The following is a 15,949-nucleotide window of genomic DNA, read 5'->3' on the forward strand; positions in this document are numbered from 1 at the left end:
ATGATTTCTTGGTTCATGTCAAGTTGTCATAACAAAGACATTTTGAATAATGTCAACTTTGTATTAAAAGTGTCATAATTTATCGAATGACGCTTTATGACAACAGTCATAAATATTTATGAAGATTTATTGATGTTCATGACAGGTGTTATGTCATGTTTATGAAAGTGTCATCACAGTATTATTCAGCCCCCTTCAAACAAAGGGTTACCAAAATCTGTATCTCTACGGACACCTGGACTCAACACTACTTACACAACCACTATAATATGGACAAACAGTATGTATCTTTAAATTAAATGTGAAATAGTGGCAATATATGGGGTTATAAATACGTTGGAATCTTAAAGTTGGCAACAATAATGTCTCTGCATCTGCAACAGGTTGCCTGTGCTTAAAATATGACGGCTTGTGACCAGAGCTGACTGGATTTGTCTTTTTTTTATTGTAGGTTTTATTGTATTTCTACCCTGACATGCCCCATCAAGTGATTGTGTACCACTTAACCGTCACTCTAAGTAGCTTGAACAGCTGTATGGATCCAGTTGTCTACTGCTTTGTAACAAATAATTTTAAGGTGAGTCTCCTGTCTAGCCACTCTTTCTCATTACCATATCCACCTTGAAAACTGTGCTCTCTGCCACACGTCTATCCTTTCTTCAAATCGTGATTTGTTTACCCATCGGTCAGTCATTCACTTTGTTCGTCACTAAAATATTTACCACTATTTCTGTCCACAGGCTACAATGAAACATATTTTCCGTCGTGCCGAGCCAGAGCAGACCAGTGGTGACATTGTCAGTATGCAGCACAGCTCCAAGGCCTCTGGGCGGACAGTTAGCGCCATCACCAATAACAGGATCATGATGACCAGGATTCCCAGCATACGACTGAGAGACATTTTGGATAACAAACATACTCCATGAAACTGTGCCAGCAAGAGGTGCTTGGTTTTATATTTGACAGAGATGAATAGTTTCTTAAAACATTGGTTCATTAACAAAAAAAGAAAAATGCTTTCCCTTGTAATGACCATGAATCTTCAGCTCAGGACTTATAGTCAAGATATAAGTTTTTAGTATGAGCTCTACAGCAAAAAGAAATATAGGTGGGTGTGACCAATTATGGGCAATGACAAGAGAAGGATTTTGTTTGCGACCAACTATCATCATGCAGAGCCAACGTCATCTCTCTCAGTTTTCATCTGGTGATGTTGCTTCTCAGAAGACTAATAAAGGACCTTTGTATCATTGCTTAAAGGATACACAATGAAGTCTCATTGAAGCTTCTTCAGATATAATGAAATGTATTGACATCATTGCATTTAAAAAAAAAGTATTTGCCTGGTAGGCTAATGCTTTTACCAATGCTTCCAAAGTAAGTTTTTTATTTTTAAAAATCCCTACTCTTGCACTTACATAGCTATTTAGATAGTAACTGTACTATGAAAATGTCCCCCAATCTTGAATAAGATTAACAGTTTAGCAATAAATTTAGTACATCTGTAACAAATTATGTGATTAAATTGACATCTGTTATGCAACTGGTTTTAGAAATAGTCAAAATGACATGAAAAACTGCTCTTGTGAAAATGGTGATGAAAGCCATCAAGATAAGTTGCACTCTTTTATGTACTGATCATTATTTTTTTAGAGTCCTTAGAATGACTTCTTACAGTAAAGGATTATTGCTCCATACAAAAATCCAAAAGACATTTTGTATGGTTTCATAAAAGAATTAAATTTAGCAGATTATTTAAACATATTAATAATGTGTGCTGTTTTAATCATATTATTTGCCAATGTCTAAGTTACACCAGTTCAATTTCATATTAACACAAATAGCAACTCAGTCAAGCACATGGCAGAAACTCAATGTACTTAACTATCTAGACGTGAAGACGACAAGCTGATGTTCAAATAGAACATCAGATTATGGGCAAGAGGCAATTAAGTGACTGAATGTGACATGGTAGTTGGTGCCAGATGACTTGGTCTGAGTACTTAAAAAACTGCTGATCTGCTGGAGAAAGATCCAAAAAAGAGAAAATGTACAGTGTGCTATACAGTGTGCTTCAGATGTGTGGATGAAAATACCTTGATGACATCAGAAGTCAGATGAGAACCATACATTTCAATCTACATTTTTATATGAAATACCATCTCAACACATCAAACCGAAGCAGAAGGGCTACAGCAGCAGAAGACCACACCAGGCATCACAAATGTCAGTTAAGAACAGGAAACTGAGTTTGAAATTCACACAGGCTCAGCAAAATCAGATAAAACTAGATTGCAAAAGTATTGCCTGGACAGATGAGTCTTGATTGCAGCTGCAACATTCAGATGGTAGGGTCAGAATTTGAAATACACATCATGAATGCATGGATCTAACCTGCCTTTTATCAACATTTCAGTGGTGTGTGTGGTGTAATGATGTTCAGAATTTTGTTGTTGAGCATCCACTCATTATAACCAGAGTGGAGCCTGGTTATAAGGAGATCTTATAACCAGGGATCTCTAAGTAGCTTAAACAGCTACTTACAGAGTAGAGCACCTTTGTGTCATGAATGTGCACCCCAAAAATCTACTGCAGATAATTTAAATCTGCAGTAGATTTAAATAATCTTCGATCTAATTTCAATATATTTGAACCTGGAAATTATTGCTGGGGAAGAGGGATGTGTGAGTGTCTTTCCTCAACCTGCGGCAAAGGTAACAGAATGGATACAAAAATATTGACGAAATAAAGTATGTTGACAGGGTCACATTTTTGCAACTGAGGAACTTGTTAAACTAAATTTCTGCAAGAAAAAAAATTGACAAAAATAAAAGCATTGCTCAAAATAGACTCCTCTCCATATCGGTATACTTTTACATGGTCAAACTCAAACATATTTTGTCATAAATGAGCAACTCAAACATTTAAACATATCTTAAGTAATGTAATAGTTTGCTTATTTATAATTTCTTGACGTCACGGTCAACACCGTTGTCCACACCCCCTCTTTGTTACTGTGGAAACCAATAAAATAGATGAGTGGAGCGCGTGTATCAGATAGTCACTGAATTAGCTGGAGAAGCTTAGCCCTAACGCTAGCCCCATTTTGACGTTTTTATGGGCACATTTGCGGAAAGAAATTCAAAATGCTGCAATAGTTCTAAGGTGACCAAAAGAAGAAATTCCCAGGTATGTTCTGTCTTTTTGTGGTTTCACAGGAAAGAGTCTTTTGGTGTTAAGTCGTTAAACGTTTGCAGTCGAGATATATTTTAGCCAGCTTAGCTCGCCAAGGTAACGTTAGCAAGCCAAGGTAGGGTTAACGTCAGCGTCCCTACGGAGAGGTGTTTCTACCTGTTTTCAAGTAAACACAGAAAACAGTAAAAAGGAAACCTCTATAAACTCGTCGTGTGTACTTAGGGTGAGAGGCAGGAGGGACAAGTAAAGTTTACTAAGGCTTTTTTCCCTCAGCAAAACAAGTTATGACAAGTTTATCAAGCGCTCCCCCTAACTAGTACATTCCTTTTAAAAGGAAACGTTTAGACAGTTTTCTTTTTCCTTTTTATCTGAACAAGCTCTCTCTGATATGTGTATCTTATATTTACGGAGTTTCGAGTTTCGTTTCTACACGCAGCAAAATAACTATTGGAATGTCGCACATCTGTAGTGGAAAAGTTTAAACATTGACACACAGTGAAAGGGAATGATTAAAGAATATAAATGCTTTATTATCACTATCCTCAAAGCTAAACCGCGCTGCCCTTAAAGGTACGTTATAGCATTGAGATAAATCTGTCAATTTAAACAGTGAACACTTGCGCAACGGACAGTGTTGTAATGTGGTTTTTGTTTCTTAATCTTGTGCTTCAGATGTCAGTTTTATGGTTTGACGCCTATTGTTTGCGGTTACATTATATAGTCTCAAGTTTATGCATGGGAAAAAAGCTTGAACTTTTGGCTATATCCAGTTCTTTCCCAAAACTGATTTGCATCATATTTTATGTCATCTATTTTAGAGCAGGGCTACATTTTTCTAAACCTCAGAGGAGTTCTTGTTTCCGATTATGGAAGCCAAAAGTACAAAAATACTTGGAGCACACTGATGCTTTCTGGGACTGTGACTTGCAAAAGTATTCATACCCTTCGAACATTACCACATTTTGCAACTACACACTTAAATGTATTTCCTTCTCCGTTAGCTTTGGTAGTCATAAATTAGAGTTTTTTGGTTGTTCTTCTGTACAAGACAACTTAAGAGCAGTCGGATTAGAAGGAAGTCTTGCCACAGATTTTGAATTGGATTTTGATTTTGACTCGCTGGGTTATTCTAACACGAATATATGTAAATCATCTTTGGTTGTATGGTTAGCATCATTGTTCTGATGAAAGGTGAACCTCCCCCACGGTTTCAAGTTTTATGCAGCCTTTAACAAGATTTCTCTGTCTTGCCCTGTATCTAGTTTCATCCATCTTCCTATTAGCTCCTGTGTTCCTCCTGAAGAAACTGTAGGGATGTTGTCCTCAATGGGGTTTGCAGCTCTGATTTGCTATGACACTTTTGCATATAGGGAAATGGCTGTATTTGTGAGAATAAAATCATGACTATGTTTACTAACTGTGTGACTTCTGGAAGTGATCTTGCAGGATTTCATTTAGGGCATCAAATTAGAAAAACCATGCATGCCACATTTCTCAAATGTTTCATTGTAAAAACATTTTTCTTTTGCTTCAGTGATGTGCAACGTTGTGTTGGTACATCACAAAGAAATCCACTAAAATACAATGAAAATTATAATTGGTAAAGGAAAAAACGTGAATATGTTCAGAAATACGAATGTTTTTGCAAGGACCTGCCTTTAAAAGGTCAGCAATCACCTACTATAATGTAAAAACAATGTGTTTACAGATTATCTTCTGTGTTACACGTTAACCCTTGTTACTGGTTCAACTGACTTTTGTTTTTTTCCAGATTTCTGCTATTTCCTGTCCAGCTGGATCTGCACAAAGTTGGAGACCCTTCAATTCTTTACCTGGTTTTCTACAAGCAAAATAACTGGAAATAATAAGAATACAACTTCTTTCCAAGTTTTTTTTTATTATTATTATTACTACTTTTTTTTTGTTGTTGTTGTTGCAAATGACCGTTAGGCTCTCCATCACTTTGCAGTTGGGCTTAAGAACCATCTTTTCTGATTTTATATCAGTGTAATCGCTAAATGTCTAATCACTATTCATGGCCTATTTACCCCATTACAATGATGATTCATTTCTTTTAACTCAATATTTCTTAATGCTACACGTGTATTTTTTTTAGAAAAATAAACTATTCCCACTCAATAACTCAGCAAGAGTAGGGCTATGGACATGTGTATTTTTAGTATTATCATTTAAAATTTATTTTGGATGAAACTAAATGAGTGGAGTTGTCTTGGGATTTGAAGGAAGTTGTGAAAGAAACTAACCACAAACAGTTTAAATGAAGTCAGACCAAATTGAAATGGGAGGAGAACCTGAGGAGCATAAGGTCCTGGACCTTCCTGACGACAGAAAGCCTAACAGAGTCATGAAAGATGATAAAAGTGAGGATGAAGAGGAGGAGGGAAAAGCAGTTCAGATTCCCCGATATCGCTGGGTCATGCATGCTGCTGTGATGTTTGGACGAGAGTTTTGCTACGCCATGGAAACCGCCCTGGTGACACCAGTTCTTCTACAGATAGGTAAGCAATACTGTCTTTCTTAAAGTCACATTCCTGTCTTGCCCTGTTACTTAAGTGAGGATGTATTATGAAGTTGAGAAGGAAAATTTTTAATTTATCCGTAGAACCTGTGCTCCACTGAACTGGTATGACGGATGCAAAGCACACATGGTACTTTTCTGTGTTGTCCTACAAGTCCAGTCTTGCAGTGGGTAAAGTTATTAGACTCACTCTGCTTAAGTGGCTCAGTACAGCTGCTTCACTATAATGTCGGTGCGATTATTCTAAACTTATGTTGACAAAAGTTACAGCTATCTCTCTTTCTTTGGAGGTACTTCAGCGACATAATTGTGACTAAATTCCTCAAACATTGTCAGGACATTAAACCAATCTGGCCCACACTTGGCCATGATGATGGTGTTTGTTCGTTTTCTTTGTTGGAAGGGTTGGGTTTGAATGCTTTGAGTTTTACGTAAGTCTCCATGATTAACAGTTCTCAGGAGATACTGGAAAAACATCATGTAGTTTGTTGTCATTGGGTTAGACTGGATGTTTCCGTCTGTCTCCCAAGCTGCACCTCTGTTATGTAACAGTAGTACCCAGTGAGGGGCTTTAGCATGGTGTTAGATGTCAACTTTGCCAGCGTAGCAGAAATGAAACAAAGGCAGTTTCCCCTGCCCAGGTATGCCAAGAATGTGTAACACAGCACATTTCAGGTTCACCATGTTCTACTCTTTCTGGTGTATTAAACTTTATTTACTGTGTTTTTGTGCTTTTTTTAAGGCATTTGGTTGGGGTACTTTTTTTCCTCTGTTGGTATTGTCAGATTAACCTTTTACATTTGTATAGTTCAATGTTCAGATTGGTTGACTGATAGACTTATAGGTCACTCTGACAGAGATCTGCTTAAAATAAGATCTGCTTATTTGTATATATTTACAAATAGACTTTTTTTTATTTAAAATGGTACATCTAAAGCTGCCAAAAATGTTTCTTTCTTTTGTGAATAAGTATAGTATACACATTGTACAAAGAAAGGTCTTCAGGGGTGCATCGATTGCAGTGTTCCGGCCGATTGCCGATTACTGATCTTTTAAAAAGCTTAGCCTGCCGATACCAATTTGTTTTGTCTGAAATGTTGCTCAATATAGCAAGAGAGTTGTTGGGTTGGCAACAGTGGGGTCACTATTGTTAATTTTAAAAATCAGTGTGTTAGAATAACCATATTTTGAACATTTCTTTTTTCTTTTTGTATTAAGCAACCTGAATGTTCCCCTTTGCTGTCGTTTGTTAGTTTTCAGAAATAATCATCTTTTCAATAAGCAGGGCTGTAAAGTTTTCACAACTCTTCATTCAATCTGGAATGGATTGAATGATGAGTTATAAAAAAGTACAACTACAAACCAACTTAAACTGTTTAAGAAGGACCTTATTGCAAAATATGTTCTATAAGAGGACTGTTATAAAGTCTAAATGCTATTCATGATATAAATAGTGTTTTAAATAATTGTACATCTTTAAATATCATGCGAAGTGGAAACAAGTTGTCTCGTTTTGGTGTTTTGACAGTTAATTGATTATAAATTGATAAAAATGAAAGGGGCAAGTGATTATAAGATATTGTATCTTCTACCAGCTCTTTTTCGAACAGAAAATATAAAATTTGCATGTCACTTGGGAATAATAATTTATTTTAACTTTTATTTCTTTAGTTTGTTTCATTCTATTTTATATTTTTTTTCTTTATAAGATAAAATAAACGTGCAGACATAACTTGGTCTGCACATTATGTCCCGTTAGGTTTGACTGAAAGGTCTGTCAGTCAAACCTTTCTCACCGGAGACCAAAAGAGGACAGTGTTTGATTCTTACACATTTGCCAAGCAAGATAAGCTCGGTGGATAAGATCGGCTTCATATCTAAATCGGCCAATCACCGATCTCCTAAAATTAAGGAAATCGACACCGATAAAGCGGTGCACCCCTAGTTTTCTTTCAGTGTTGTAAATATTTTTTATATATTGTTATATTGCTTGTTTTCCAAATTCAAATAATAGACCATCTGTACCAAATGTATTTTTCATAACTTCCTTCCAAAGGCAGTAATTTCAGGAAATGGGCATAGTTGTAAAAATGAAACACTTCATTCCAGTAATATTGTGATATTACAGACTGAAGCAAAATACAGAATCTAAATGTAACTCTTTAACACTTTGAAGTGTCTAAAGATGTTGAGCATATGTCTCCTGGTTCACATTAGATCTTTCCAAAGGATAAAATGTAAGCCTTATGTTTCTACTGTAAAATCTTATTTTGGGCATAATCTGAACTGTTTTATTCACTTTGTGTTTTCTAGGTCTTCCTGAGCAGTATTACAGTTTAACCTGGTTTCTCAGTCCCATACTGGGTCTTCTGTTCACCCCGCTGATTGGCTCAGCCAGTGACCGCTGCACTTTGCGATGGGGCCGTAGGAGACCATTCATTCTGGCTCTTTGCACAGGAGTGCTAATTGGTGTTGCACTATTTTTAAACGGATCATTGATTGGTAAGACAGAGTCTCAGATGATGTCACACATCTGCTAGGATTACAGTTCTTACAGGTTAATCCACTTTGTATACATTTTGTTTTTTTGTTTCAGGCCTTTCTATCGGTGACAGCCCAAACTCCAAGCGGCAGCCAATTGGTATCGTTCTTACTGTTGTTGGTGTTGTGGTGCTAGACTTCTGCGCTGATGCCTCCGAGGGACCAATCAGGGCTTACCTTCTTGATGTTGCTGATGCTGATGAGCAAGACATGGCTCTGAATATACATGGCCTGTCTGCTGGTAAGACATTCCTCACATGTTTACATTTATTTATTTATTTTTGTATTATTGGTGAACTTTTAAAATTACATAAAAAATGCATAAACACTTGCTATAGAGAATTTGTCTGTTTTATAGTCAGATTAACTTCAAGTACTACTACTATTTATAGTACTTTTTTTTTCTTTTTTTAAACAAAACATTTCATGTTTCTGGAAATTGAAGGGAAAAATAGCACATAGTTTGTGAAACTGTCAAACTGCCTAAACTTGCCTTTTTATAAACGGTTTTAAGAAAGAGCAACCCAAACTGCTCTTGCTTTTTGCAACCCAAACTGACTGAGTGTGAATTTAAGTCACGTTTTTATTTCAGGAATCTCTACTGTGCTTTTTCTGGTTTTTCCAGGACTTGGCGGAGCAGTTGGCTACATGTTGGGAGGCCTTGACTGGACCGGTACTGCTCTGGGTAGAGCATTTAAGTCACAGGAGCAGGTCCTCTTCCTGTTTGCTGGGGTTATCTTTATTATTTCTGTAACACTGCATATGCTCAGTATCCCTGAGAGGACTTTTGCTTCAGCTAACCAACTGAAAGATGAAGATGATGAGTCCACCAGTCAGTTGTCAGTAAAACTGCCTGGCTGCACACGACCTTGTCTCGTTGCAATTGCAGAGGAAGATGCTTTTGCACCAGCCTCTTGCCAAGAGGAGAAAGAAACGCATCCCGAGGAAGCAGAAATGGATTTCCTAGCTGTGGACAGAGTTCGGAGTAAAAGTGATTCAGTCCTTGCCATGCCAGATGCTACAATCGAGTTAGACTCTGACCTTCACCTAGACAGGCAGATGTTCTTACCTGAAGTGCCTTTATTACCAGAAGATCTGGACAATGCCTTTAAGCCATCAGACACCGGTATGGAGTCATCATCTACTATTGACCCCACCTCTCACACTAATGGGGGAGTGTTTGTAGAACCTACAAATACAGATGTGCCTCAAATGAAGGACCCAAAAAATGGCCAGCTTTCTGTTCCTCAGGCCAGTTCTGCCTCAGAGAATTCACACGTACGATGGGTGAGATGATCCACTTTGAATACAAATTTCTTTTGACATAAAATCAGTTTGAGAACGTAGCTAGTCTTGTAAATTGTCTGTATTCACTTAACTTTAGTATGTACGACCCTGCCTAGTCAGAAAACTTCAGTGCTTGCAAAGTGTAGAAACCTGTGACATTTGTTTGGATTTTTAATTGGTACCTCTGCGTCTCTCTCTTCTTTTAGCATGAGCTAACTGGTAATGGCACCAGTGCTGGTTTGCCTTCCTCTCAAGCCTTGAATACAGGTAAAGGCCACACCTCCACCAAACCAGGGACCCGCACTGGCAACGCTTCTGTCTCATCACGCCAACATCCAGCAACCTTCTACAGACAGGTAGACTTATTTTATTTATTTTTTCCATTTTATTTAAGGAATTTAATTTATTCTTATGTAATGACAGTTATTACAATATCTAATTTCCCTTTGGGTTAATCATGATTGACACCGGCTCTTTCTTCATCTTCAGCCCTCCTTTACATTTTCATACTATGGTCGAGTGGCATTACAACGCTACAGACTGAGACGCACAAGACTCACGGGTCCTCGGCCAATCACCACCTCCCGTAGTCTGACTGATCTGCGAGGCATCCGGGGACCTGTGCACAGAAGAAAGAGGCAGCTGTCTGCAAGTAGCCTTTCATCTGAAGGCTCCAGCAGTGTTGGGGAAATGGATAGGGGTACAACTGTGAAGCTTCTTTGGCTATCCATGTTCAAGGTGAACTAAACTTTGTACTGTTGTACTTTAGTACAGGGTTACCTATACAAAATTTGAGGGAAACTTGTGGTTGTACATTAATGGAACCTGTCTTGTGAAGAAGTCAGTGTTTAAAAGGGGTCTGGAAAAGTATGGAATGAGATTAGTATGCTCAAAGTCTGGAAAGGAAATGAGAGCGCACTAGGTTTTTAGTAATTCCATACTTTATTCCCTTTCTGAAACTCTACAAGTTATATCTTTTCTTCCCCATGTCCTCCCTCTGATCGCTCATTCATTCATCTATTCTTGCATTTGTAAATTCTTTGATGTGTTTAATCACTAGCTTTCCGCCATCTATTTGACTTTCCGTTCCATTATCTCTGATTTATACAGGTTCAGAATTTAAAGCCCGACCATCAGTAATGCTTTTAATTTATTTACACAAAAGTTTTGTTTTTAAATCTTTAAAAACTGTCATGAAAATCACAAGAACACAGAAAATTTGAGCTCACAAAATGTAAAAACTGATTTAAGCTTTAGGCTAATTGTCACTCTTTTTATTTCCCTGTTCTGCAGATGCCAAAGCAGCTCTGGAGACTGTGTGTATGTCACCTCCTTACATGGTTCTCCATTATAGCTGAAGCCGTGTTTTACACTGACTTCATGGGTCAGGTCATTTTTCGTGGAAACCCTAAGGTAAATGCATACATCTTTTTGTTCTTTTAAATAGAAAATTGAAATTGCGCATCATGTAGTGGACTACTATTCATTTATGTTCCATTCAAGCTGTCCAGTCTCTTTGTCTTGCCTTAAAGCCTGTGTTCTGCTTTCATCAGGCACCAGGCAATTCCACAGAGCTACAAGATTATCACAGAGGAGTACAGATGGGGTGCTGGGGGTTGGTGGTCTATGCTGCAACTGCTGCTGTTTGCTCTGGTAAAACACCAACCCTGTTTTTTCATCTTGAAAGTACTTGGCACTGAGCAAGCTACCAAATTACACAAAAGGAAGTTGCAGATAATACAGTTAAGCTTCCCTTTTTTGTTCCGTTAATGTGATGACTAATGACCAAAAACTTCTCCCCTGTTCCAGCCATTCTTCAGAAGTCTTTGGATAATTTTGATCTGAGCATTAGGGTCATCTATGTTGTGGGAACTTTGGGTTTCTCAATAGGTAAGTCTGCAGCGTAGTTTCATGTGATGCTTCAGACTTGTATTTGTGTTCATTCAAAATCCTTCAGTTTTTGCTAAAGTTCTGAGTGGGACTATAGAGCAACCACTTTTATTAAATACAACATTATGTCAAGATTGCTGCAACAATTACAGATAAATTGTTGCACTTATTGGTAACAGTTACTTAACATAACCATTATCAGATTCCACTGTTGAGTTGGAACCAGACATTGATTGGGTCGGGGTTGACATGATTTTTGATGATTGAATGATCTAATAGTTTCTCAAAGAGAATGGGACACATAAAATAATCATGTTGACATTCTCACTTATTTTGTGTTAAACCTGTTTGTCTTCCTAAATTTTGTTGTAATGCATTATTATTATTAGAAACTGACATTTTTGTTACATTGTGTTTTTTTCTTTCTCTAGGAACTGCAATTATGGCAATATTCCCTAATGTTTACGTTTCCATGGTGATGATCAGTACCATGGGAATCATCTCCATGAGTATCTCATACTGTCCCTACGCTTTACTTGGACAGTACCATGAAATCAAAGAAGTAAGATCAGAAATAAGTTCACCACACATTGTTTTGATTCTACATTTTAAAAAGCATTATTCAATCTAAAAACTAAGTGTTTTTATTATACATAAATGTCTAAATTTCTTTAGCGCTAAGCTTTTCTAGGATTTACTTTTGTTTTAAAATAAAACAAAATTTTTCTTTAAAAATTAGCAAGACAATTTTTTTCTATGGCACACATCAGCAATATAGCAATTCAAATTTTACAAAAGAAAATAAAACAACAAGCAAGGCATTATGCTGCTGTGAGAGGTTAAAGACAGACTCCCTGTTTTTAATGGAAAGCAACTCTAAACAATTTGATTTTATCACTTGATTTAAAGGAACTCAGTGTTTCAGCAGTTTTGTGGAAGATTGTTTCAATATAGTGGAACATAAATGCTGAATGCTGCTTTCAAGTTTGGTTTTGATTCTGGGGTTATAGAGTAGACTTGAATCATAAGACCCAAATGGTCTTGTAGATTGGTACAATGAAAACAGATCTTTAATGTATCTTGGTACTAAACCATTCAGTAAGCTATAAAAGTACTTTAAAGTATATTCTCTGACATGCAGGGAGCCAATGTATGGACTTTAGATAAATGTTGACCCTTTTCTTTTGTTCTTTTTCAGTACATTAACCATAGTCCAGCCAATACTCGAAGAGGCTTTGGTATAGACTGCGCTATACTAACCTGCCAGGCAAGTACAATTTTTGCTTTCACTTAAAAATGATCAGAATTTAAAATAAAGATTTTGCCCCTCATAATTCTTAACCTGTGATGTTGTATTTTTATTTTTTTTCCAGGTTTACATCAGTCAAATTTTGGTTGCATCAGCTCTTGGATCTGTAGTTGAGGCTGTTGATAGTGTACGTGTCATTCCAGTTGTTGCCTCCGGGGGCTCCTTCCTTGGATTCCTCACTGCTTGTTTCCTAGTAATTTATCCTGACCCAGAGCCCGGTAGCTCTGTGGATTATTAGGACTCTGATGCTATACCTGGAGAGGAGGATCAGAATATTAAAAGGACCAATGACTAGAGACTATCTCTGCTTAACCTCACAGATCAGACAAGAGAAGACACTGTTGCCTAAGGGTAGACAAGAACTGCCATGATGGATTGACTGAACAACCAAAAACTGCATCATGTGTAAATTGTACCAAACTTTGCTGGTGTGCATATGTGATGGGCTGTGCCATGTGGAGCAGCAAAGAAACACAAAAAGGGAAAACATAACTGACAGATGATATTCCATCTAGTAAAAATGTAGGATGGGTAGATTTGGATTACTATTGTAATCTAAATATGAAGTGGAGGAAATCATATAAAAACAATGCCTGCTTGTGCTGCTCTGTTTGTGGAGTTGCTACCTCAACACTAAGAAAAATAATGTTTAGCCGGTAAGTCACAACAGCAAAGACCAAGCTCGAGCTTCTGGTCCAACTGTTGAAATTTATTTAGTTCAGGCTACTGGAAGCACAAAGCACTTTGAATTTTTTTTTTTTTTAACAGTGCTGCCACGCGGATGGTGCCAACTATCACCAATATGTCACATTTTACTCTGCTGCTGCTTCTAAACTGCCAAATGGGCAATCATAATGCTGTAGAAGGGAAACTAGGTGCAAACCTGCATATTTTCAGATTAAATACAGATGTATATATTTGTTCCACTTTTTGGTGGACTTCACGGACATTTCACTGCCATTTTACAAAAGCCAAAAAATGTCAAAAGGTATAAACCTCTTGAGTTTGTTCTAGTTGAATAGGTGTTATACAATCAAACATAGGATTTTTTTTAATAAGTCTATAGTTAATAAATGTGTCCATAGTGGTTCATTTTAGCAATATATTTGAGCCTCCAGAGAGTTATTTTCATTTTTTTAAAATCTAATTTCTGATGATTAGAAGTTTATCTCTCAGGGTGTTTTGTTAAAAAAAATAAAAAATTGTGACTGCTGGGCTATTTTGAACAGTTTGGATAGAGAAGCAAATTTTTAATGTTTATTTCAAATCTGTAAACCGTATCCTTGAAGATGAGCAGGATGGAAGAGGAGAATTGGGGACGAGTAGGATTTATTGTAGTCGTATCTTTGTGCATTTCCTTGAAAGCAAACTGACCTTTACCCTGTTGTGCATGCTCATGAGATCAACTGGTCACTGTAAATCTGTCTTCTGTTAGAGAGCTACACCGGGGAATACATTGCTCCAGAATAATGAGAAAGAAAGTTAAAAAAAGAAATGCACGATAATACAGAAAGCATGTTTGGTATTTGGGGCAGGCTAAGCTCCCAAAGTGCATTTAATAGTTGTGGAGCTACAGCAGAACGTCATTAAATGTGTTGTGAATTCAGAAAGCAGATTTTTAAAGCCTGACATAGTGTTTTTGTCATTTATACCGTAACACCACGTGGTGCATTATTCCCAATCATCCGTGTTGAATGAAAGTGAGGATGACTTTGCATGGCTCATTTGCAAAATTTAAAGTATTGTGATTGCTCAGCTCAGGAGAAACATCAGACCTGATTTTCTGTCTTATGGGTTTTCTGTTTTTCTGTCATCTTCTGTTGAAGGGATTTACTGTGCTCCCCAACCACATCATCTTTGTCTTGTTTTCAGGCAGTGTCAGCATTTTAAAGGAAATATCAGAAATGCAATGATAAAACTTGGAGGACATTTTTTGTAATTTCAAACAAGTGACGTATGTTTTCAAATGCTTTTTTCCCCCCACAACAGGCTTAAAACTAATAGTAATGAACAATTTAAAAACACTTTTTTTCTACTTGGGTTATATCATACCTTTGTCAAAAATAAAAAATTAGTAGCTTACCAATAACGAATACAAACTTGGATATAAATTTTCTTTAATCTGAGCAAACGGAACAATGTTTTTGCCTTTAGTTTAGTTCAATTATCGATTTTTCCAAAGATTGTTTTCATATTATCTTAGAACTCCCATATTAGTGCGAAACTACTTGCATTGTATATTGCAATTATTTTTGAGATGGTTTGTATTTTTTTTTCTTTTTTTTTTTCTTTAACAAATTAACACATTGTGTGTTCTCTGAGACTGATTTTTGGTTCTGTGTGCTGATGTACAGAATTTTTGTAAATTGTCCTGTTAATTGGAGATAAATGGGCAACATGTGTCATCACAAATGAATCCAGCAGTGGTCCAGTTAATTCTTCAGCTTCTGTTACATAAGAATCGGAGACAGGGAAAAATATGGGACAAAAATATTTTACAATTTCCAAGAAATGTCTCTTATGGCACAGTCAACATGTCTGACTCCATAAGTGAAAGCTGTACCAATTTTTATCAATTGGAAGCAATTATATTAGCTACATGGTGGCGTGTGGTTTAAGGTTTTCAGACTTATGTTCTGTGCATGAATGTCATATATTTTTGTTTTTGTTTTTATTTCAAATTTTTATAGTGCAAATGATTGAACTTAGTTTTAAATTCAAGAATTGGATGCAAAACCTTTGATTTGTAGTGGATTTTCTTTCGTCTTGTCAGGTCAAAATTATGCATGCAAACTCAAACAAGTGGCTAAACGTCCCTTAGCCAGTCGCAGAGAAACTTAGTAATTTTTTGTAGCCATAAATGAGGAACTAGTCTAATTCTGACCACACTTTTCACGACCCTGTTTTTTACCTGCACATTTTTGATAATGTGTTGTTTAGAGAACATCTAAAACATCAATCTTTTGAACCAAAATCTTGACAAATGCATTGGTTATTATAGTCCAAATGTTGTCCATCAAAGTTTCTAACTTCCTGGACTAAACTTTTAGACCAAAAACTGGTTTAATATCAAGAAAATGCATAAAATAAACATTCCTTCATGGCTTGTTTGTATGTCAGAAAGATATGTAGTGTATATACTGAAAATGAAATGCTTTATGTTTGATTTGCAGTGTGTTCACATTTTA

General features: G+C 36.7%; 2 protein-coding genes across 3 annotated transcripts in view; both read left to right on the top strand.

The window, feature by feature from the left end:
- The window catches only part of gpr20 (G protein-coupled receptor 20), a 7,415-nt gene extending 6,052 nt beyond the window's left edge, over positions 1–1,363 (top strand). For both annotated transcript variants that reach the window (XM_007556255.2, XM_016673408.1), the window contains 2 exons: positions 452–577; positions 741–1,363. In XM_007556255.2, the coding sequence (XP_007556317.1) occupies positions 452–577; positions 741–926 (312 nt within the window). In that variant the 3' untranslated portion in view covers positions 927–1,363. The remainder of the gene's footprint in view (positions 1–451; positions 578–740) is intronic.
- A 1,664-nt stretch (positions 1,364–3,027) lies between these two features.
- LOC103140881 (solute carrier family 45 member 4-like) lies at positions 3,028–15,480 on the top strand. Its single transcript, XM_007556236.2, has 13 exons — positions 3,028–3,189; positions 4,967–5,714; positions 8,048–8,236; positions 8,331–8,516; positions 8,901–9,562; positions 9,769–9,918; positions 10,052–10,300; positions 10,856–10,975; positions 11,116–11,215; positions 11,372–11,452; positions 11,884–12,014; positions 12,651–12,719; positions 12,826–15,480. The coding sequence occupies exons 2-13, from the start codon at positions 5,474–5,476 to the stop codon at positions 12,997–12,999; spliced, it is 2,352 nt and encodes a 783-aa protein (XP_007556298.2). The 5' UTR covers positions 3,028–3,189; positions 4,967–5,473; the 3' UTR covers positions 13,000–15,480.
- Positions 15,481–15,949: the final 469 nt, after the last annotated feature.

Source organism: Poecilia formosa, unplaced genomic scaffold (genome assembly GCF_000485575.1).
Source record: "Poecilia formosa unplaced genomic scaffold, Poecilia_formosa-5.1.2 Scaffold77, whole genome shotgun sequence".
Classification (NCBI taxonomy): Eukaryota; Metazoa; Chordata; class Actinopteri; order Cyprinodontiformes; family Poeciliidae; genus Poecilia; species Poecilia formosa.